Source organism: Cucurbita pepo, chromosome 19, assembly GCF_057944985.1.
Source record: "Cucurbita pepo subsp. pepo isolate OVF chromosome 19, ASM5794498v1, whole genome shotgun sequence".
Classification (NCBI taxonomy): Eukaryota; Viridiplantae; Streptophyta; class Magnoliopsida; order Cucurbitales; family Cucurbitaceae; genus Cucurbita; species Cucurbita pepo.
This window is the reverse complement of record NC_141816.1, coordinates 11,808,821-11,832,427: the sequence shown is the minus strand read 5'-3', so window position 1 is coordinate 11,832,427 and position 23,607 is coordinate 11,808,821. Positions and strand designations below refer to the sequence as shown.

Below are 23,607 nucleotides of genomic sequence, written 5' to 3'. Positions count from 1 at the left end.
TGTGAATTTAGTCCATTTGCTTTTATGGCCCGGGGGGATGTTGGAGTTTCGTTCTACATTTTTAATAATTAAATAATTTCAGACATAGGTCAATGGCTACTTACTAATGACCTCATATTATTATGTCTTCTTTTGGCTATAAATTCATTTTTTTTGGCTTCCCAAATTAATAAATTATTATAATCATACTTTTTGAGAAAATAGATTAAAGCTAAATCTAATTAGATCATCCCATTTATTTTGGGATTTTTAATTATTTTTAAGGCACCTTCTAAAGCAATAGCAAATTAGAGTTCTTTTAATTAGTAACTTAAAGAACAAAAAGAAAACATTTTAAAATTTATTTTTCTAACCAAATAAAGATTTTGGAAATTGAGATAAATTTGGAGTCCCAAATCCTATCCAAATCAAGTCAAAATTACAATTAAAAAAAATTAGGAAATAGATTTACGAAACTCTTAGAAAAATAATTAAAAAATAATCTCGGTGCTAATCTAGGAAGGAGATGAAAATTAATAAATAAAAAATATTTAAAAAAATCTGAACCGGAATGGACCGCTGGCAGTTCCCACTCGGATGAAGCGGTTTTGGTTGTAGCCCTAGGCAAGACAATCTTCTTTGGAAAGAATGAATATATGTATGCGTAAATAGAGAGAGATGCATATATAAATATAAAAGTAACTGGATGAATGAAATTAATTATGACCGTTTCGAGTTTTGAATAGATACCAAAAACAGTATAAAAAAAGAAAAAGAGAGTAAAACAGATCAAATCACTAAATTTCTCAGTGCAAAATGTCGGGAAAAAGGTAATACAAAGACATCACCAATCACACAACTTGGTAATTTTCCGTAATCAACTGTGTTCTCTGAGCATATTTGGGAGGAGCACCGCCCTTGAGAGGCAGAATGTTGACAACCTGCGACAATGAAATTTACAAACCAACGTTCAGGAAATGCAGATGAAGTCGAATAAAGATGAGAATGAAAGAGTGGTCCAAATCTTATTTTGCTTTTCCAGGATAAAGATGATGTGAAATGACGTGAATGAGAGAAAAAGTCAGTCTAATAAGGATCGCTAGTTCGGATAGCAGTCTAATAGGAGTAATTATGACAATGGTTATTGAGAAATTTCAAGTGAGGGCAGAATAAGTACCTTCACGTCGCTAAATGTGCTAGTTGCTGAAAACCGGACAGAAATGGGGAAAAATACCGATGAATCTGCTGGAGGAACAACGAACTCCATAGATCCACTGTCAAAAAGATACGATAAATAATAAACATCAGCATGCAATTATAATAGGGTAACAACGTCTAGCAGGGAGAGAAGATTTCAGAAACTACATACCTGCGGTTTGAGTTATCAATGAGAACTATGGACCACTCCAAGACAGAATTCCTGGAATCATACCTACATGTTGAGCAAAAACGAGTTAAAATCAATAGGAAAGGGACGGAGCAAAAGTGGGTTCAAACTGAAAAGGAGAGTGATTTGGAATCGCTTCATTGTAATCATGTAATTCATATATTCAAAAAAACTCGCAGTCAGTTTTGCCGTTCCAAATGTTCTCAACATTGAAAATTGTTAAAGAAGAATTTATCAATTTTTTTCTTGTTGCCATGTCCAATTTTTTTAAGCATGAACAAGCTTTTTAAAAATTATTTTAATCAAACGAGTTTTAAAAGGCCAACGAGGACAGTCCCCCTACAAATAAAGAATTTATGTATGTTATGATTGAATGTCAATGAAAGAACAAAATCAGACAAAAACTTGAAAGAGTAAAAAATATCAATCTATATACCTCCATTCTCCATCAATCTGCCTTATACTAGGTGCCTCACGAAGAGCAGGAAGAGGCACTGAGATGACAACATTTCGCAGGTCAAACATTGATGAAGCCTCGTATTCAATGCTGACATATGTTTCATTTCCAGAAACAGAGGGCCAGCAGTTGACTGCAACAACAAAAGCCTAATCAATATAGTTTTTAAAAAAATATGTAATTAAAAATGATATGAGAAGGACTTGAACTCACTTGTTAATGGTACCATTGATTCATCAGTACTTTGCATCCTCCACTTCAAGAGACCAACTCCAGCCTCACTGCCTTGACCCGTAGGAAATGGCCTGTTAGGGTCCTTCAGGCCTAGAATGTTTTCATTGGAAAATAACTCTTTGCTCATGTTAGGGTGAGTTTTGAAAAGGATGCCAGGGTTCCCACCATTCTCAATCTGAAAGCAAGGCATAAAGAATCAAGATAGTGAAACAAAGAACAAACCAGCTTTGCAAATCAAATAATAACATTATAAGAACAATTTCAGAGAAAAAGCAAGTGCCTGAGAGGTGGCTCAAAATACTATACAAACAAATTGAGACAAAAAAACTGTGCCAAGTTCCAAAGTTGTGAACTATCAAATGATCAAAACCTTCTTAGCTTCCTACACATGGAGAAGTTATAGTGTCTATAATACAGTATCCTTAAAATGCACTAAAGTACCTGAACTTGAATGTGTGCATCTTCTTGGTTAAGAATTTGAAGGGACAGTGTTCCCTGAAGGTCAAAGTTACTGACTCCACCATCTCGTTTAAGGGACACATTGAGTTTCTCCTCAACGGATAGAGTAACAGGATCAGTTGGGGGTGGGACAGCAGATCTAGATGGACCAACTTTTGGCTGTACATCTTCAACTATTACTTCGCCTTCTGCCTTCAAAGATTCCAAGAATTGATTTGTCCTTTGCGATTTACCAAGCTGCATGCCAAGGCCTTTAGGAGGAGCAATAGCAGATGAAGGTGGACGGCCGCCTAAAAACAGACATAGAAGGTAGAATGGTAAGTGTTCACTTAATACAAAGACCATCTTTATTGGCCATAAAATGTCATCAATAACTAAAAGGTAATTATGACAGTGTCTAAAGTGTGAGTGTGAGGACCAGTGACTGCTACAAATATGCGATACAAACTAACAACTCATCATAGATAACATTTTAAACAAAAAGTAACCTTTAGGCTTGCTAGAAAAGGACTCCACATCACCACCCAATCCAAAACCAGAACTGCTACCAAAACCACCTCCTCCTCCACCTGATGATATGCCCATGTCACCGAGGCTATTATCAATCTTTCCTGATCCCATAGACTGTAGAGACATAAAGCCTCCTTTATCACCCCTATTCTTTTCAATCTGCAATATATGACAAGAAAGAACAATTACCAAATTGATTTTAATTTTTCAGAAAATGATTTCTTAAATGAGTATTTCAGTTGGGAAGAAAAAATGACGCAGGGTATGTAAAAAAATACCTTGCTTTTGTCAATCTCACTTGCTTTCCGCTTCATGACATCCTTAGTTTCATTGATTTTGCTCTGCAGTACCAACTTGTGCAACTTCTCTTCGTGACTCTCCATCTCACAGTATTGCTTAACCTGTGCAACAGTCACATTTTCCTTGTGCCCAAGAGAAATAACCTCATCGAAAGCAAAAATCAAATCGAAAGCTGTTTTGCAGATTCCCTCTTCATCCATAGAGAGTGAATATTCAGGTACCTAGAATCATTTAAGGACTCCAGCATAACTCCATTCTCAGCATTTTCAACAAAAACATTTGTACAGAACTATCTTACTAGAAACTTTTCCATGCGGTAGGGAACATGCATTAATAAAGAGATAATGGAACTCTGCGTGTTCCCATACATACACACGTATGAGAGTGTACACATACATGCGTTAGAGGGCACAACTATTGTCAGGGAAATATTCTTATAAAGAAATAGGAAAACAGAAGACCTTATCAGAACAACAGGCTTGATTTTGTTTCATACAAAATGAACTGTATAAAATTTTATTTTCCTTTGCAGTTTATTAACTTGATAAGTAATAGAGTTCCTCTTTTCATTTATATAATGCATCAGCAATGAGGATTTAATAAATGCACGCTTTGTTTTAGTATATGCAAAATTTACTATTTCCCTTCAAATGTACTACTAATTCAAAATCAAGATCACCAAGAAGTTTAAAGAACAAAAGAAATTATAGAAGAATCACGTTTGAAAGCTAACAGACCAAAATTCAACACAAGATCAGCTTTAAAAGTGCCAGGAATAGCTAAAAGCCATCTCAAAAAAGGATACGAGCTTAGAAAGGAGCCTTAAAGTGTCCAAATCTTCAAGGATGTTACTCTGTTTATTTGTTACGAGAAGCAAGTATAGAGCTTCTATTGGCTGGTAAACATAGCGAACGTTTTCTGTCTCCACATATGTATGCTGCTTTCCAGTTCCAACCAACTTGGGAAAAGCAGCAAGAAGGCCCTCAATTCTGATTCGAGACATATCGACAAACTGTCTAGAAACCAGAACTGCAAAAATAATGACAGATAAGGGTTAGTAGGAGAGAAAATTTGAACCAAAACCAAAAATTGATCACAGACTTGAAGAAGAAAAACTATGGCAGAAAAAATGTGCGTTTGTGTGCGTGGAAGAGAGAGGCAAATGAGTATAAAGTGTAAAATCCTAACAATGAAAACCATCTTTATGAAAGAGAAAGTTCAAAAAAAATTTACAACAGGGGGCTTGAAGAAAGTAAAGAATGGGAGAAGGAAATACTAACCTTTGCCAGACTTGCTAACAATGGAAGCAGCAAGAACAACCTATAGAACATATATAATTTTTGTCAAAAGAAATAAGGGGACAGGAGCAAAGATAAAGCCTAGAAACCCACTTGAAAGTCAAAAGGACGCCACCACAAAAAAGTAAATCAAGAAATAATGCAATAAAAGACATAATAAAATCTAGCTATGTACAAGTTTAAAAGACATTGCTAATGATTTTCACGAGCAAGATGCTCGTGCTAGTTACTATCACAATTCCTATAGTAAATGAAAGGGTGCATATCAGATTCAGTGACACCAGGTAAATATATATGTATCACGAACCATTAATCTCAAACCCTCATAGTATTTTCTGAATGTCACAGTAAAAGTTAGAAACCGTCCAGCATCTTAATTATTTACAACAAAGAAAATTCTGAGGATATATAACATTATATCCAACCAAAATGCATAGGATAGCATAGCTGAAGGACACTCAATGTTCATGAACTCCAAATTGTTAAAAACAGAAAAGCACTTGGAACCGAATTAATGGGAGGGCAAAAGGAAGGGGGGGAACATATAGTGAATTTAGATAAGAACGTGAATAAAAAGAGACAACAAATGGTTAGGAAACAACAACGCATTTACCATTTTTTATGATGTAAACACAAACCAACAACCACTGACTTCAGATGGGAGAGATTTTGTCCTCCGAACCTATAAACGAAACTTTGTTAGTCGAACACTTATTAGAAAGAAAAAAATTACCTCAAAAGTTTAATCGTAAATGTGTGGAACGATTAAAGCGCACGAAATATGAAATCATAGAAGACCATCATGTAGAATGCATAAAAAAAGTCCGTTCAACATTATTTCCCCTAAATCTTTAACCATTTCCATGATATCTATTTCACTTCACTTCAAACTCTATTGCTACGGAAGACTTAGACCACAGAAACTCTTTTGAGGTCAGGTCAAAATTCGCAGGGGATGGAGGAGGGGAAGAAGAAGAAGAAGAAGTAAGGGATCTGAAGCAGAAACTCTCATTATTCCCACAAACTACTGCAATAACAAATTGAGAGTCAAAACCATAGAGCCAATTCAGAGAAAAGCGAAAAATTCACAAATTACAGCAGATCCAAGTCAGAAAACATATAATATACAGATTATATCCGCAAGAAAAGCAACAAAAACCCCGCGCAGAATCCAGATCCATCTCACGAAATTCAAAAACCAGTTCTAGAATTCAATGCCGAGAGGGAGATAAACAATAAAGAGTAAGAGATATTCAAACCAGGAGAGAATGATTCAAGAAGCCGAATAGAGAGTGATTGAATGAGCTTGATCACCGATAGGTAACGCGGGAGAGAGATCTGAATCGTGGAGCGCTGAGGAAGGGCAGACTGTGAATTAAGATGCCCGAAACGTATTTCGACGCTAAGTTTCTTATTGAATTTTATTTTTGTTTTCTCAAAATCAGTTTTTTGTAAGAGTAATTCGTAATTGCCGACTATTATTTCATTCTCTTCTTCAATTGGAATATATTTTTTAATTATTCAACTTACTTCGGGTCATAAATTATTACATGTAACTTTCTCCATTTCTGTCACTACTCACCATTTCTTAGAGTTTAAGGTTTAAGGGGTGTACCGTTAGCAAATATTATTATTCTATACGTTTACGATAAATACTTCGTTCCTATGTAGAATCTCACAATCTACTTTCCGACCGGTAGATATTGTGCTATTTGTGTTTTCTCCTACAGACTTCTCCTCGAGTTTTTTCCATATCGGCACTAGATGTTTCGTTCTTAGGAGGAATCTCACAATCCACCCCTCTCAGCGTTTTCACTGGCTCGCCATCCAATATATAACTCAGATACCATTTGTAACAAGCAATATTATGACCCTTGTAATTTTTAAAACGAGATTTCCACACACCTATAATGAATATTTTGTTCCCTCGCGTGAATCTCACATTTTATTTAATAAATAATAAATTATAATTTTACAATTTAAAATTCAATGGTCTTTTCTAAATTAAAGAGTAGATAAAGTTTTTTTTTTTTTTTTTTAATTTAGTTTGATAAAATATTTTCAATAAAAAGCCTTTAATTATTATTAAAATGATTAAATAAAAAATAATAATATCACAAAGGGAAGAAATATTGAAATGTCAATTAAATTTAACTAAAAAATTTCTGTCATAATCATATCTATATTATTTTTTTACTTCAAAAAGATGATAAAACATCTTATCACAAAAAAAAAAAAAAAAAAAAAAAAAAAAAAAAAAAAAAATTAAAAAATTAAACCTACAAATTTTAGAATTAAATAAGAAATTTAGGTGTCGGTCAAGGTCAAATCCTGTTCCTGCACTAGTCTCTCCATGTCACCCATCTCAACTATTCCGACCTCCTGTTCCCCTCCGCCCTTCTGGAAAACCATTTCAATCTGTTCCAACGACTTCCCCTTCGTCTCCGGAATACATTTGTGAACGAAAACAACCGACACCAGAGAAATCAACGAGAACACAAAGAACGTTCCAGCCACCGTGATGGTATGCGACACCGACAGGAACGACATGGTGATCAACCCGCTGCTCACTCGGCTCCCCACCGCCCCGAGTGCCGACGCTTGCGCTCGCAGCCTCAGCGGGAAAATCTCGGACGACAACACCCAACACACCGGACCTATCCCGACAGAAAAGAAAGCCACATTCCCACATACTGCCAACATCGCCAAAACAATCCCAAATTCTCCATGATCCAAAACCCCCAAAGTCATACTCAGACAAAACAAGCACGCTGTCATCCCGACCGTGCTTAAGTAAAGCAGAGGCTTCCTTCCCACTCTGTCAATTAAAAAAATAGCAACCAAAATGAACATGGTCTTCGTGAATCCAACCGCGACAGTTGCTGCCAGAAGCTTGGAGTTGCTTTGAATCCCAGCTTCTTTGAAGATTGTCGGGCTGTAATACACCGTTGCATCAATGCCTGTAATCTGTTGGAAGCATTGAATTCCACAGCCTGCTATCAACATTCGCTTCACCGTAGGCGTGGGGCTCAAGATATCATGCCAAACGCCTTTTGATTCATACTTATTGGCACTCCCAATTGCTGCAGCTTTTTGAATATCCATCAATCTTTGCTCTACATCCATACCCATCTCGTTTGTTTTCAATAGAACAATTCTAGCCTCCTCGATTCTGTTCTGCATCACTAACCAACGAGGAGATTCAGGAATCCTTAAAAGAGTGAAACCAAGCAAAACTGAAGGGATTATTCCCACGCCAAGCATGACCCTCCAGCTGATATGAACAGGGAGTCCTGAGAAGACATAATTCGAAATGTAACCAAGAAGGATTCCAAAGTTTATGGAGATCTCAGGGAAAGATGTCAGGGATCCTCTGGCAGCAGGGGGGGAAATCTCAGCAATGTATACCGGGGCAATCATGACGCCGAAACCGACACCGACACCGGAGAGGAGTCGGCCGAGAATTAAGAAGCTGAAAGAAGGAGCAAGAGCCATGATTGCAGCCCCTGTCTGGAAGACAATAGCAGCAAAAGCAATGGTCCATTTTCTGCCGATGGCGTCTGATGTTTTTCCACCTGCTAAGCTTCCAAACAACGAAATTATGCTCAAAATTCCCATAAGAACTTCTTCTTGGACTTCGGTGATTTTCAGATCCTCTTGAATGAAGATTATTGCTCCGCTCATAACACCAACATCTGGGTTTTGATTGAAACTAGAATTGCATTAAACAACCAACAAGAACAATGAAATAAACAGAGAGAGAGATAGAGAAGGGGAACAGACCATATCCCAAAAGCACGGAATTAAGCGACGCAAACACGGCACATGTAAAAACATATCTTCGAGTATCGTGGAAATCATCATTAGTTGTAGACAATGAAATTTGTTTCTTCCCATCTTCTTGGAACCCGACCAAACCCATCTCTCTGATGCTAACAAATCGTGGAATGCCTCAAAAAAACTAATAAAAAGATTCAATTTTTACACCAATTTTCATCCTCGTACCATTGAGCGACCGCTTTTGACCGTTGCTTTTTTGTACGGCGCTCTTTTCTCTCTTCTTCGATTCCTGACGCCACCTTAAACCGACGAACGTAAACAGTTCTATTTTATTTTTTATTTTTTTTAAATAAAAAAAAACTTTTATTACGATTTCAAAAATAATTTTATACTTTAAAAAGTTTTATTATTAACCTTCCCACTTTTCTATAAAATTAGAAAAATATTCTTAGGTATAAAAAAATATCGGTCAAATTCTTATCATACACCTCATAGATTATCTCCGAAATTTTTTGTGATATCACTTTTGGTCATTTATATTAAATTTATATCGATAAGTTTAATTATTAATTAATTTATGTCACTAATTTTTCATCGATAATAAATAAAAAATATTGGATTATATTGAAATTAATTGGTAAGTGATAAAATCTCAAGAGTACGCGTGTTTAATATCTAAGGGACTAAAGGAACAACTAAATTCAAAATGGAAGGGTAAAATTGTAACATATTAAAGTCTAATAACTAAATTAAAACTAAACTAAAAAATGGTATAAAGATATATATTTTGAAAAATAATATTTAAGGATCCCATGAAATAACATTTATTAAAAAATTAAAACGCTACGAAAACATTACAACTAAAATTCACGTTTGAAAAATAAGTACTATTACATATAATAAGACAGGGCAAAAACTCTATAATACACTTTTAGACTTCGATCTAACAGTTTCTATAGCCAATCAGCTTCCTCACACCATCATCATCGGTCGATATTCAAGTCTCATCTATAAGAAAAGAAAAATATCACGAGTGAATATATAAATATATATTCAGCAAGTAGTTCACTGTCGCTTATACAACACTCATATATACATAACATAAATAAAAATAAAAATAAAGAAAATTACCATATTACCCCTCAAGTTGAAATTTTCCTTATTTTCAGGTTATTTTGTTTTTGGTTTCTCCTTTTTCCAGATTTTCGTTTCTTTTCCTTTGTCTGTTTTCTTTTGTTTTTATTTCTTTAGTATTTTAATTGTTTTTTATAAAAACAAACTCCATATATAATTTGGATTTTTCACTTTGTTCACATGATTTTCCTTTCTTTCTTTTGATTTTCTTTTTTTTAAAAAAAAAATAGAAAAGGTATGAAAATTATTATTTCCTATATATATAAAATCCAAATTGCATGCATTCCACTAGAGAGGGAGAGAGATGGGGATGCAACGCTCAATACTAGCGAAGGCCAAGCACGCGTGCGCCAAACTTTCAAGTGTTTATAACAAAAGCAGCATAATAAAATTGAGCGAAAGGCAAGTGATTTCAACCAAGAACCAACCCCCATTTGACGTCTTCATCAGCTACCGTGGAACCGATACAAGACGGACCATCGCCGGACTGTTGTACGATCACCTCTACCACGTGGGGCAGCTGCACCCATTTCTGGACTACAAATCCTTGTCCCCTGGCGACAACATCATGGACAAAATCAGCGCCGCCGTCAAAACCTGCAGAGTGGGATTGCCAGTTTTCTCGCCGCGGTATTGTGAGTCTTATTACTGTCTCTACGAGCTGGCTCTTATGTACCGAACCAGCAAGTGTATTGTGCCAATTTTTTGCGATATGAAGCCCTCACAGCTCCGAGTTCCCAGTGATAGAAGCTCTACGCTCCAGTGCTTCGCTTGGGCCCTTGATGAAGCTAAGGAGACTGTTGGCCTATCTTTCGATTCTACAAATGGGTGTGTTTTTTTTTCTTTTCTTTTCTTTTGTTCATAAGAACAGAATTTCGTCCTGATTTTGTTTGTTTGGCATGCAGAGATTGGTCGGAGCTGCTAACCAATGCTTCAGATGCAGTGAGGAAGATGTTGGAGGCCAGTGAATGATGATGATGATGATGATCCAAAACCTTTCTTCATATTTGTTCATTCGACAAGTGTATTAGATTTTAATGAAACAGCAGAAATCGTTAAGTATACACACAGATAGTTTGTGATTGTGGCTCTGGGACGGATTGTAAGGAAGAACAGAATAAGAAAATGGCCATGCAGCCTCCTGATATGGAAGGATGAATCGTTGTCTTTGTTTGTGTCTACAATAAGAGATTCTGCTATCTGCATGTTCGTTCGCTTCTTCATTTGCAAACGTAACAAAAACTGGGTTTCAATTTTCATCAAAATCTATACTGCGATTTCATCATCGATTCATCAAAATCTGTCTTGAAATCATAGCCAAATCTACAAGATACTTCTACCCAAGAATCGAAATAGTTATCAAAACAGATGAACAATTGAAATGCCTTGATTCCATGAAGGTCCAATCTCTTCTGTTGCACCATAGCCCACTGAGGAACACCCAGGACCTGAAATTTGCACTTTCTTTACGATGAGTTTCATCTTTCTTAAGAAAATATTCGAGATTTTAAATAAAAAACGAAAACTCTACCGTTGGTTTGGTCGACGGTGACACAGCCAGCATAGAGGCTAAAGCTCACGCAATTTCTCAGGACTTTGTGGCGAACCTTATGATTTAGGCTATGGGAATTTAGGATAAGGAATTGAAAAGAACAGGGTCTGAATTCAGGCCTTTCAATCAAACAGTGCTTTCAATCAAACTAATACTACTATTAATATAAAGGATGATGATACTCAAGAACACAAAATAATACTATCTATATCTTTACAATTGGAAAAGAAAAGAGTTTTAACAGATTTAATTTTCTTTCCTTTCTATAAATTTCTAATCTTTACAGCCTGTGGAATACACTCAGGGAAGGGGATGCAAAGAGAGTGTCACAAAGGGAAGGGATCATCGAATTGTGAGTGAGTGAGAAAAGAATCAGTGGGTAAAAATGGAATTTAAAGATTTCTATAAATGCTATTCACAAATCTTCTTCTGGCAAAAGGAGCTGGGTCGTCAAATCCTCTGGTCAAGATGATGTAAATATGGTGGGGCAACTTACTTCCTAAAGTTAAAGCCAGCCTTCACCACCCAAAACTTGATATGATATGTGCATATGATGTTAGCCTAAATCAGCCAATACCAAAGAATGATCGTATTATCTATCATCACATCATAAAAAGGTAGTTCAGGTCTTCTACTGTGAGACGAGTTTGTCGACCGCCCGCTTCATCTTCTCCAAATGCAGATGAAACCATCTCTCTTTTCTTTTGCTGCATTCATAACACACGAGTTTCCTGATTACTAACTTGTGCAACAACGGGCATGGAGATTAATTTCATGCAAGATAACACACAAAAGAACATTTCTAAAGAATTTAAAGATTCCTCGACATTCTGTTGACAATTCATATGATGTTATTGCCCCAACCATTTCTCAAGAATGTGGTTGGGCATAGACAAATATGGGTGCAAACACCCGGCCAATTAGGTTGGACATAATTTTTTTAGACAGAAATATTGTCCAACCTAAGTAGCATATATACGACACAAATACAGACACAATGATCTGTTGACTTTTAAGAAAAATGCAGCCCCCTGAATACCCTTTTATCATTCTCAATGAAAGATCAATTTCTCATAGAAAGAAATTAAAATATGAACTTTTAAAATATATACCATGTTTACACTATAAAGAAATTCAAAGTCTCATGTTAAGTCTATTTATTATGTTTAGGAAGTGTACAATGCCTAACAAAAGTTACCCATATTCCCTTTGTACAACTATAATATGGCACGCACCTATTGTGTTAGCAAGTGTTCATTACATGTCTAACAAATGTGTGGAGTGCCCAGTACGTGACTAACAAGTACTGGGAGTGTCCAACTCTATGCGTGAGACATGAGCACGTTTCCCAAACAAAGGGTCATTCACTTCTTAGGTCCCAGTTTTAGGTGCGAGAAAATCAATCCCTTTAATTTATTTGGTTGACCACACACTTAACTACACAACTGCATGAGTAAGACTGGATTTAGATCAATCCAGTATAATTAAAAGCTTCTCAAATAAATAATTAAAAGTGAACCAGATGATCGGTACCTGAAGTGCTAAAATACGATCCTCAACGGTATCTCTTACAGTCAATCTCAACACTTTAACAGTACGGGTTTGCCCAATTCGATGTGCTCTATCAATTGCTTGATCTTCAGTTGTAGGATTCCACCAGAGGTCCAACAGAAGAACATGGCAGGCAACAATCATGTTTAGGCCAAGGCTAGCAGCTTTCAAAGACATAATCATAACAGACACCTATATATGGAAAGGGAAGTTACTGAACCATATTTATCAACATGTAAAACTAGTAAGTAAACATGCAGTATTTCTATCACTACGGAAAAAAAATTATGAAATTTATGAAAATACTGAAGCATAGCATCATTTGACAAACCTCCGGAAGATTGTTAAAATCCTTTACTGCTTTATCTCTAGCAAGTACTGACATGGTACCATCAAGCCTTCTGTACTGAATAGAGGAGTTCTTGAGACATGCTTCCAGCAAGTCTAACATTCCCGTCCACTGAGAAAATACTATAGCTTTCTCTCCACTCATTTTAATTGGTTCACAAGAGCTTTTGTTTGTAGCTGAATCTTGACACTCAGGAATCTCTGGATGCATTTCTGTGGATGGAGCATCGGTCGATTTTTCACTGGCTACATCAGGAGCAAGTTGGACAGGGCTGTTTCTTGAAGAGGATTCCTTAGGTTTAGCTAATGACGTGAGAACCTCAAGAGCAGCTTTAATTTTAGAAGACTCGTACGTATCTGATGAGGAGGGCTCCACAGAGTCACCAAAAGTAGAACCAGAGCCAACCACAGAATTATTCTCACCAAGCTGGTCGGATTGAGAAATGGAGAATGAGGACTTGGAAAATAATGACGATGCACTAAGACGAACTTTGCATCCCGCTGTAGGACACTGGGTGTCATCACCAGAGAGGTGTTCCAAAATGCATTGCTTGCAGAAAACATGACCACATTCTGAGACAACCGCATCTTCAGGTGGATCCTACAGATATAATCCCAGAAGTTAAGGAAAGGTTAGCAGGAAAACAAAGAGAACATTGGGTGTATGCATATATGTACGTATAATTTAAAAAAAAAAAAAAAAAAAAAAAAAAAAAAAAAAGAAAAGAGGAAAACAAAGAGAACCTTGAGATATAAGCATTGTGTTCGCATTTAGCAAAGGTGAGGTAAATATGTTCATGAGGTGCAAGTAAAAAAGAACGGTAAAGATACAGCTCTTTCTTCACCTTGCCCGTTTCAAATATATAGATCAACATAGGAAAATCCAAAAAGTTTTTAACCAGGAATGAAAACTTCTGGTTAAAATAATGAGAAGATAAAAGTGGAATTGCAAAAATGTCAGAAATGACGAAGACACAAAAGGAAACCAAAAAGCTCCTTTACACATGAGTATTATATTGTAAACATGTCATACATCTCTTACATTATATAGAAAGCATCATGCAGAGCCCAAGCGGAGGTTTTTGAGGTGAGAAAGCCACATATTGAACAACAACGGTACAGAGTATCTCAATTTATGTTCAACAATTAAAAGAGCTAAAAGGTGGCATTAAATTTCATGCCTTGTAATTAGTATATTAAGCAAAAGATAACCAAAGCTGTTCAATTATTTTCTTCATTGTGGTACTTAATTGACATGCACTAAACCATGTTAACATACAGTAAAAGTCCACAAGAAAATTTCACATAAAAAAAAATAAATGGGCAGATGATATACATTACAGATGCCACAAATAGCCAATGATGCTTCCAAACAACTCAGTAGGTAAATCTGTTTATCCCGAGGAAGCTTCTTGGCCACATCAACTGAAGATCTCCATAAAGATTTGGAGTCATAAGGTTTAACGAGAAGAGGGTGATCACAAGCTTGTCGAAGGCGCAAAAGCATCAATAAGATGTTAACATAATTTTGTTTAACAGTTCCGGCTGCTGCATATTCCTGGATAAGATTCTTACTTAGTAATGATAGAAAGGAGCAAGAGGTAATTAGATATTGTAGCTGAAGTTCCATGCATACAAGGAATACAAAACACAATATAAATAATTCCTTTTGAAAAAAACATACTTCATACTGAGCCCTTGAGTCAGCCTCCAACTTAGAGTAGAAATCACGTTCTTCCTCAGTAAAATCCACTTTTTTTAGTTCCACTTGTTTAGGTGGCAACGTAACAATGGGTTGCCCATCAAGAAGTGTGCCTACACCACAAGTACCATAGAGCGGTTCAAGTAAAAATTGGTAAGCTCATATAACACTAAAAAATTCGTGCAAATGCAAAGAAAACAAAGTTTTCCATGATTCAAGAGCACCATCAAATTTTTTCCATTTTAAGATAAATTTTTTTAAAAAAATGCCTGTATGTACAACTGGAGAATTTCCCAAACATCAGCAAGGCGCCAAAAATCAGAAAGACTATTAACTATATTATAATCTATAAAATAAATGAAGAGGCCACGTAAATCAAACCATAGCCAAGGAGAGATCCTCCCACCCTAAAGGAAAATTATAAATCCAGTTCTTCAGTCAAGTTTAAAAGTAGCGATAAGAAAAAGAAGTGTTGAACTTTTGAAGAAAACCAAAGACAACGCATTATTGTATTTAATTCCAAACTTGAACTGCATGTAATTGATAAACATTAGTTTCAAACAATCTCACCTTTTGTGCGACGTAACATTATTGTCTTTAAAATGGCTTGAAGTTTCTTGTACCCTTTGGATGGATTCTTGTTGATTGGCACCTTAATTGATAAACAAAATGACTTATATGCAGCATAGGGATCATATTTGAGAAACCTAAAATAGCTATAAAGATCATCAATAGCATTTTGAATAGGAGTTCCTGACAAGCACCATCTACGTTTTGCTCGCAGACCCCAGCAGGCCCTTGCAACCTGTGTCTTGTGATTCTTTATACTCTGTGCCTCATCCAGTACAACTCGGAACCATCTCACTTTTGCAAGAGGGCGGGCAACTGACTCAAAAGTTTCATTATCCATTCCCTTCTTGTTTTTTGAATGTTTCTTATCAGAACCAGAGAAGTTTTTCCTTTTCTTGCTTGAAGGAAATTGCATGGGTAGAATAACTTGATCCTCTGTATTGTGTTTCTCATCATCCTCCTCATCAACAGCAGACTGTTTTGGTACCTCCATGCTCACAATTGAGTAGGTTGTTAGAACAACATCATATTTGGCCAGCTCACATGGGTCCTTGGTTCGATTACTTCCATGGTATACAAGCACAGACAGATTAGTTTTACTAGAAACCTTATTATGCAATTCATCAGCCCATTGCCTCAACACACTTGTTGGACAAACAACAAGAGTTCCAGCTGCTGGCCTGCCTTTCGCTTGTACTGAAGTGTTCTTGCATATTGTTGCATTTTTACTTGGTGAAACTTGATGAGAGAATTCTTGTTTTGGTCTATCATGCTCAGAAAGTATATCATCATCTTCATCCAAATTTAAAGTTTCCAACTCATGTCTAACATTAGGGCAAGCAATAATAGGAGGAGGCCTTTCCGTTAGTATTAGAGCAATCGTTGATATTGTTTTCCCCAATCCCTGCAAGTGACTCACCGTTTTCAGTACAGAGGAGAAAATAAAATTTCATGTTACCTCTAGATATTAAACAAACTCTAAGAGATGAAACCTGATCATCAGCAAGAATCCCCCCTGCGCAGGGCATACTAGATGTCTCCTTCTGAACCATCCATGACAAAGCAATTCTCTGTCCAGATATCAGATAAAGTTAATAATAAAACAACTTATTATAATATATATATATATATATATATATATATATATATATATATATATATATATATATATGCAGATAAGGAAAGGCTGTGTTGATAAAAGAACAAAGAACCTGATGCCTTAATAGAGGAACTTCTAAAGCACCATCAGGTGGACTAGTTTCTGATTTTGGCTGAGAAAGATCCTGCAAAGCTCGATAACCTGAGTCTTATCAACTTCTCCGTCATATAAACAAACTCATCAGAGAATGATGCAGAACTACATTGAAGTCTTAACTTTTACTATAAGAATACCAACCCAAAATACAAACAAGAAAGTACACAAAAACAATAGATACAGTGAGAATGACATATAATAATTAACTACAAACTCTAAGTCTGCGTTGCAAGAATAAATCGACTGCAGGTCACCCTTGTAGGTGACCATTAAATATATGTTTTATTTGTCTGAAAAACAGGAAGAAGAATGGGTACGAAATCAGCATGTCTGCTTCCTCCAAAAGGTCATGTGTTAGAAACTTCACACCCACATTTGTGTTGTAACATTAAAAAAATTAACAATATGTGTCCAGGGCATAACTCACAAGCATCTGCTAGCCTAACCTAAATACTGTTTAGCATGTAAGGGGCAAATTATGAAACTAGTGAACAAAGTCATGACCGGATATCATCATCCTATTTGCTTTTTTACAATGTAACACCTTCGTTGATTGATGAAATCACAAAAGAGGGGGTCCCAAACAATTACATTATTCAGCTACAGATTGTTTTCTTCTGATTAAACCTGCTTCGAACAACGTACTTCCACACTTTACAGCAATGTAGAGGATCCATTAAAAAGTATTAAGAAAATCAACAATAGAGGAAACAAGTTTGAGTGAGCAATTGTTTAAAAACTCTAGGAATAGATTTTCATTTACATTCAAGGACATTGTTTCCACACATGTTAGGATTTGCAGAAACAAAAACTAAACAGGACTAACCTGTAATGCAACTTTTAAGATGTCCATGTCTTTTGCCTTATGTCTCATGCTTCCTAATCCCACATAAGTGGAAGAACCACTGACTATAGAACAACCTTGTGAAGCAACAAACGAATTTCCAACCATAAGAGATCGGTTTGACGGGGCTGGATGACTCATATCTTCAATTATACAGATATCTGGATCATCCTCCACATGGGCCTTATCTATCAAATTACTGTGAGTTGATTCAGGGCTGACTTGTGGGTGATCTATATGACCCTTACATATAGTCAATTTACGATCTCCAACATCCTTGATTAAAACCAAAGGCTGATTGCTTAAATTAGATGAATGACCATTGGGAGAATATTGGTCAGTTATATATAAATTCTGGTACCTGCAATCACTGGAAGGTCTGCTGGATGTTCCACAAACTGTATCTTCCGAATGAAAAGTTCTTTCAGATGGAAGAAACATGTTTTCCTCCTTGATAGATTGCCATGGGCCACTACTTGATTCAACCAGTGAATCCATCGTTTCATCCTTCAATTGATTAACAAGTTCTTTGCAGGAAGAATTCAACTCAGTTGACATTGGAAGCCCCAATGCTGCCTGATTAATATGAACCTCATCAGCATGAAACGTACAGTTTCCATCCATTGATGAAATGAAGTTTCCACTTTCACAATTCTGATTCCATCCCTTTACATTTGAATAAGCATCAAGAATTATTAAATCCTTTGAGACAGACTCTCTTGATACTGATTTATGATCAGCAGCGCCCTGCGCATACAAATTCATTGTATTACTTGAGCACAGGCTATTGGATGGAAAATCTCCTTCATGCATCATGTTGATCGTCATTCCCCCATTGCCAGAAACAACTTGAGAATCAAAATCACTCGGAAAAAAGTACTGAGAAGAATCTAAAAAAGGTTGCTCGACTATATTCATCCAGTGTGGCATATCTGAATAAGGGTCAGTCAAGTCAGTAACAAAGTCAAAACTTTGGTTCATAGAGGACTCATTAGGAATCACTTCTTTTGAAGTATGCTCCACATCAAACGAAGGCAACTCCACTGAAGCACTTGAATTATTTTCTGAGGATCTCAAGATTTCAGTGCCCTTTCCATCCAAACTGCCATGATTTCTCAAAGTTACATCTATATCTTCCGTGAAACCATGAGATATATCTGCAATTGTCAAAACAACATATCAAGATGAAAATGCCAGCTTCTGATAATGAGACTAACTGCAAAAGCAATAACTGATAGTAAACACTTAACTTTTCTATAGATAATATAGTTTTGGTATGTTGGTTCTAGTAATAATTTGAACCTCTTTCTTTGTAACAATTTGATTCATTTCTCACCCTCTAAAAGCCAATGGCTTATCAACACATTTCTATTTTCTTTTTAAAAAAAGACACCAAATTGCTGCAAAGAAAGGGTTGAGTCGAAACAGTGAGTCAAATTACAAAGATGTTAATAGATTTAACCTTATCCCCACCATAGATTCATATCCTATCAAAAGCAAAATGCGACTGGAGGTTAACCCAAACCCTTTCTAGCTACTATAGGTGCACCTTTCTGTGTATAACACCTAAAACCCAATCTAGCCAGGGATGGGGGTAAACATGAAGTAATAATTCCTTAAAGGTAATGACATCCTACTGGTTTGAGCATTAGAGGAAAGACAAAATCTCTCTTTATACAAGAAGAAAGAATAGTACCAATGTGATATTCATACTAACCGTTCTTCACTTGGGAATTTTCTTGGTTGGAAGCATCAAAACGTGGTTGGCCAGTCGATACATTATTTGGCGACAAGTCCTCTGGCGGATTCTGGGATAATCATAAACAAGTAACCAAGAGAAAGTTGCTCATGAGAAATAACGTATGGATTATGCAGGTAATCTGTGAGAATATAGAACATGCAAGTTTAAAATATCTACCAATATACCATACCCTTTATTATCCCCGTATTTCAATTCTACTTTCATCTATGTCGAGTTTAAAAATTAAATAAAGAACGGTCCATAAAGAGACCAAGTTCTTCGCTCTTTTAACAAATTCCAATGAAATAAACGAAACAAAGACGACAGTTTTACAACACCATATCTCGATTTTATTTCATTCATTCGATGCGAGATGTCAAGTGACCCGGCGGACAGAGAGACTCCAACATTCCAAAAATAGCTAAACTGACATGATTGCACCCAACTGACTTCGGAAAATTCGAGGATGCTTAACTTAATAACATTACCTAAGCGGCGTCGCTCTGCCCACAGTATAGTAATCCTAACGAGTGAGAAAGATAAAGGTTTAACTAGTGCTTTCTCCTTTATTCCACCACATGTAAGTATAAACGTTGCTCTGTAATATGAACTCAACACGTTTTCTCTGAATTTTTGGGTGAATCAGCAGTTAGCACTGATCATACGCTTAAAGCACCAACCAATTCTAAGGGATTCCAACCCAGAGGGGGAATTGCAACTGTTGCTACAGTTTCCCTAAAATCCAAGACCTCTAATCTCAATTCAGAAAAGCAAAACCCTTATTTTCCTACAACCACCAGCAACAAACCTACCTGCGAAGGATCCAGATCCTCGTTCAGCATATGAAACAACGCTTCATAGTCAATAGACGTGTCTCCACCAAAATCATCAGCACCATACTGTAGGGGAAAATTAGAACCCTCATCCGCCATCAACATGATCATAAAAACCCACAACCACAGCCGACCAAGCTTTAATTTCCAGCCACCAAATCCAAAGCAAAACAGACGACGACCCTTTATAATCCTAAAACCTCGTCGGCGATTCAAACGAGAGCCGCTTCATCCAGTCACCCGAAATCACCAGGAATTACAGAAGGAGATGGATTCATTTACTACAAGGAAGTAAGATTCAGAGAAACTTCCGGTGAGACTTTTCCTCCACAGTTTGGAATGGAGTATAGAGAGAGAACAATAGGAGAAGGAAGAGAAGACAAAGTCGCGGATCGAATCGTGAAGACCACGGATTTCGTAATTTTAAATAGCCTTTGTGAAATAGTGCGAAATTTGAGGACTATTTCCCGGATTTTCAAGCTGACATTAATAATTTTCTTCTTCCTTTTCTTTTTTTTTTTTTTTATTTTTTTTTATTTTTTATTTTTATTTAAGGCGGAGTCTGAAACTTTGAAAAGCCGTGTGCGAACTAAATAAAACACCGCACTCCAGATTCTTTTCCTTTTCCTTTTTCTTTTTCTTTTTTTATTTATTATTTTTCTTTTTTAAATTAGCCCTCGCGCCTTCCCATCCATAAACGGCGAAGATAACGGTAACAAATATTCCTACCAAAAGTGGGTGGGGGTTCTTTCCTTTGGATTTATACCTCATTCATGCATGCCGCACGCTACTTTCTTTTTTTCTTTTCTTTTTCTTTTTTATTTACGAAACTTCAAAGAACTCACACATTTTATTTCATATCTATTATATAATATTGATTTTTGTAAATTTATATATAAAATTATCCGAGCAAAAAATGGTATGAACTACGTAAATATAAACTAGCATTTGTTTATTGTATATTAATAATGCGAAAAGTGTTAACGTTCGAAGAGTCCTATGTCTATTATGATTAAATACTCATCTATTACTCGAAAACATGAAACTCTTTAATAAATTTTATCTGATTGTTGGGCAGAAATAAAAAGAGTATATTATATTTATAATCAGGATTTTTGTTGTTTCTGTTTGCTTTTAAATGGAGAGATGGACCACGTGTTTGAAAATTTGACATACTATTTATGAATATAATTTTCATAGTCTAATTAATAAAGGACGTGGAATAAGTTTTATTAATATTTATATTGTTTGCGAAGTAAGTCTAGTTAAAATAACACGTGTAATTTTTTTTTTATAAGAATATTTAATATTTATAAAAATCGAAATAATAATTGTAAACTTATAGTTGGGGAAGTCAATTATTAGAAATATATATATTATTCATAGTCTTAAATATGCATCCAATATAATCCAATATAATGGCGATTATTTGAATTGGGAAGTCAATTATTATTTTTTTTAAATCTAAATAATTTAAGCTATAATCCATTTGATTTTATACTCCTTACTCTATCATTGTGAAAAAATAATAAATAAATAAATAAAATAAAAATATCTTGAATACTATAATTAAGAAAAACGTCTGAATCAATTTTATTTAATATGCAAGAGACAATATAAACCAACTCTAAGATCAATGTCTTAAAGAGGAAAATATAACATTCATTATAAGCGTGTAGAAATTTATTCTTAATAGATTTTGAGAGGAAATCCTTGATGTGAAATTGCACCTCGGTTAGAAAAGGGAACAAATATCTCACATGGCGTTTTTAAAACTTTGAGGGAAGTCTGAAAGGATAAGCCCAAATATGACAATTTTTACTATCGATGGGCTTGAGGCTAAAAAAAAACAATATTTGATAGCAGTGGTTTTGGCGGTTATAAATGGTATTATAGACAAACACGGGGCGGTGGGTTCAAAGGGAGTGGACTGTGAAATTTCACATCGATCAGAGAACGTGAAAACTACACAATAAAATATTAAATAAAAAGTACAATATTTATTAACAACGAGGTTGAACGGTTATCTCAGATCAATTGTTTTATTTATTTAGTTTATTAGTATTCTAAATGTAGGTGGATTAGGAACTGGGGAGGGAAGAACGAATTAAAGCTGGAGCATTAAAACGACAAAGTTGTAATTCACACCTAACGAATACTACAATTGGCAAGGAAAATTTTGAAATTAAATGAAATTAAATTAATCATCACGTGGAACATTCACAATGCGCTTTAAAAAAAAATGAAAAATAAAATAAAATTAGAGCTGGCAAATTCTTAGAGATAAAGTGAATATTAAAATAATAATGGAGTTTAAAAAAGTTTATAAAAAAAACGGAGCCCAACCGGGAATGCGTGGTGAAGTAAGCAGAGTGACAGACCAATTGGCTCTTGGCACATGGCAATGGCTGGAGTGGGAAATTATTTATGTCGACACTCCGCGTTTTCTTTACCAAGAGCCACGCAATTAGAAAAAGGAAAATAAAGTAGGCCGTGTTTGACTTTTCAAGCCCGCTGCGACACGTGATGCACCATGCGCTGCTGGTCGGCGTTGGCGTCTTCCCTCAGCGACAAACACATCATTAATTTACTACTTATTTACTCTTTCCGGTTGTTGTTTTCAATTTTAACTTTTTAATATTTTATTTTTAATTTGGTGTCTAATCAGTTTTCTATTTAATATATATTTTTTAAACTTGTCAACAAAATTTAATTTACTAATAATAATATATTTTTAGGGCCACATCAACACATATCTTAATCAATTCAATTATAATTTAAGCCATAATATATATTTTAATTAGATAATTGTGTAATAGTTTGCATTTTTTATGAAAAATTAATGAATTTAATGTTATAAATTTAGAGTAAATTATATAAATGCATGGAATTAATTAATTATGATCACGTATTTTTGCTATTGAGAAAAACATACATGTGAATATCTACTTACCTTGAACACATCATCAATTACATAGTATAGTGACAATTAATATTATTTTTAATGTGATATCACATTTAATTAATAACAAACAATTATGAAATAAACTTTTACTTTATTATTATTATTATTTTTCAACTAACACCAACAATAGTCATGAATAAAAGAAAGGAAATTTTGAGTATTGTAAGGTCTAATCAAACATTTTATGTCATCGACTTTTTTATATTCAATATGTCATGCTTTTATGCTGTCGATTTAACATTGACCATGTGATTAAAATGTTCTTAATTAACTTCACACAAATTTTTATTTTTACTTTATAATTTTAGTTGCGATCTAAATTAATTTCTGAAATGTTTAAATATATTACAGAGTTATTAGTCACAAAAATTAAAAATGAAATGACAAATAAAAAATCCAATATGAGACGTGAAAATTCATAATCAACTAGGTAATTAATCTAAACGTAAAAAATCATAAATTAAAATTTTAACTTGAACCTCAAATAAAATACTTGAGAAAACATGGTGACTTTATTTATTTTTTTAATTATAATTTGATCGATGAAAATGGAGAGCCCAAATATGAATCGGCCAAGGCCCGAAGAACCAACATCCCTCGGTGAGCCGATATCGTTGACCAGTCAAACCAGAAAGTGGGCCAGAAGGGTGCATTGGCGTTAATAAAGCGACCGTCACACTCAGAACTCCGTTTTAAAAGAGTGTTTTC

General features: G+C 35.2%; 3 protein-coding genes across 3 annotated transcripts; all 3 read right to left on the bottom strand.

The window, feature by feature from the left end:
- Positions 1-666: 666 nt before the first annotated feature.
- Positions 667-6,061, bottom strand: LOC111781539 (coatomer subunit delta). The gene is made up of 12 exons (XM_023662195.2): positions 5,884-6,061; positions 5,238-5,306; positions 4,607-4,646; positions 4,132-4,355; positions 3,305-3,547; positions 3,005-3,185; positions 2,499-2,806; positions 2,037-2,232; positions 1,803-1,956; positions 1,349-1,411; positions 1,157-1,253; positions 667-920 (listed from the first exon to the last, which is right to left on the bottom strand). The coding sequence occupies exons 2-12, from the start codon at positions 5,238-5,240 to the stop codon at positions 831-833; spliced, it is 1,599 nt and encodes a 532-aa protein (XP_023517963.2). The 5' UTR covers positions 5,241-5,306; positions 5,884-6,061; the 3' UTR covers positions 667-830.
- Positions 6,062-6,794: 733 nt separating this feature from the next.
- LOC111781704 (putative polyol transporter 4) lies at positions 6,795-8,564 on the bottom strand. The gene is made up of 2 exons (XM_023662392.2): positions 8,408-8,564; positions 6,795-8,319 (listed from the first exon to the last, which is right to left on the bottom strand). Exons 1-2 carry the CDS (start codon positions 8,544-8,546, stop codon positions 6,932-6,934), a joined length of 1,527 nt encoding a protein of 508 aa, XP_023518160.2. The 5' UTR covers positions 8,547-8,564; the 3' UTR covers positions 6,795-6,931.
- A 2,713-nt stretch (positions 8,565-11,277) lies between these two features.
- Positions 11,278-20,355, bottom strand: LOC111781385 (helicase-like transcription factor CHR28). The gene is made up of 11 exons (XM_023661943.2): positions 19,914-20,355; positions 19,078-19,168; positions 17,343-18,517; positions 16,473-16,544; positions 16,254-16,331; positions 15,262-16,165; positions 14,674-14,804; positions 14,326-14,547; positions 12,973-13,590; positions 12,624-12,833; positions 11,278-11,797 (listed from the first exon to the last, which is right to left on the bottom strand). The coding sequence occupies exons 1-11, from the start codon at positions 20,043-20,045 to the stop codon at positions 11,693-11,695; spliced, it is 3,738 nt and encodes a 1,245-aa protein (XP_023517711.1). The 5' UTR covers positions 20,046-20,355; the 3' UTR covers positions 11,278-11,692.
- Positions 20,356-23,607: the final 3,252 nt, after the last annotated feature.

What these genes read in the sequence shown, in the direction of transcription:
- LOC111781539 (XM_023662195.2), bottom strand. An exon ending in GTGAGATTGACAAAAGCAAG is followed by an intron (nt 3,186 to 3,304) that starts GTATTTTTTTAC and finishes CATATATTGCAG; the next exon opens with ATTGAAAAGAATAGGGGTGA. An exon ending in CTTTTCTAGCAAGCCTAAAG is followed by an intron (nt 2,807 to 3,004) that starts GTTACTTTTTGT and finishes GTCTGTTTTTAG; the next exon opens with GCGGCCGTCCACCTTCATCT.
- LOC111781704 (XM_023662392.2), bottom strand. Translation starts at nt 8,546, where the DNA reads ATGGGTTTGGTCGGGTTCCAAGAAGATGGGAAGAAACAAATTTCATTG. An exon ending in TTCCGTGCTTTTGGGATATG is followed by an intron (nt 8,320 to 8,407) that starts GTCTGTTCCCCT and finishes ATCAAAACCCAG; the next exon opens with ATGTTGGTGTTATGAGCGGA.
- LOC111781385 (XM_023661943.2), bottom strand. Translation starts at nt 20,045, where the DNA reads ATGATCATGTTGATGGCGGATGAGGGTTCTAATTTTCCCCTACAGTAT. An exon ending in AAATTCCCAAGTGAAGAACG is followed by an intron (nt 18,518 to 19,077) that starts GTTAGTATGAAT and finishes TGACAATTGCAG; the next exon opens with ATATATCTCATGGTTTCACG. An exon ending in CTATTTGTGGCATCTGTAAT is followed by an intron (nt 13,591 to 14,325) that starts GTATATCATCTG and finishes TTATATCTGTAG; the next exon opens with GATCCACCTGAAGATGCGGT.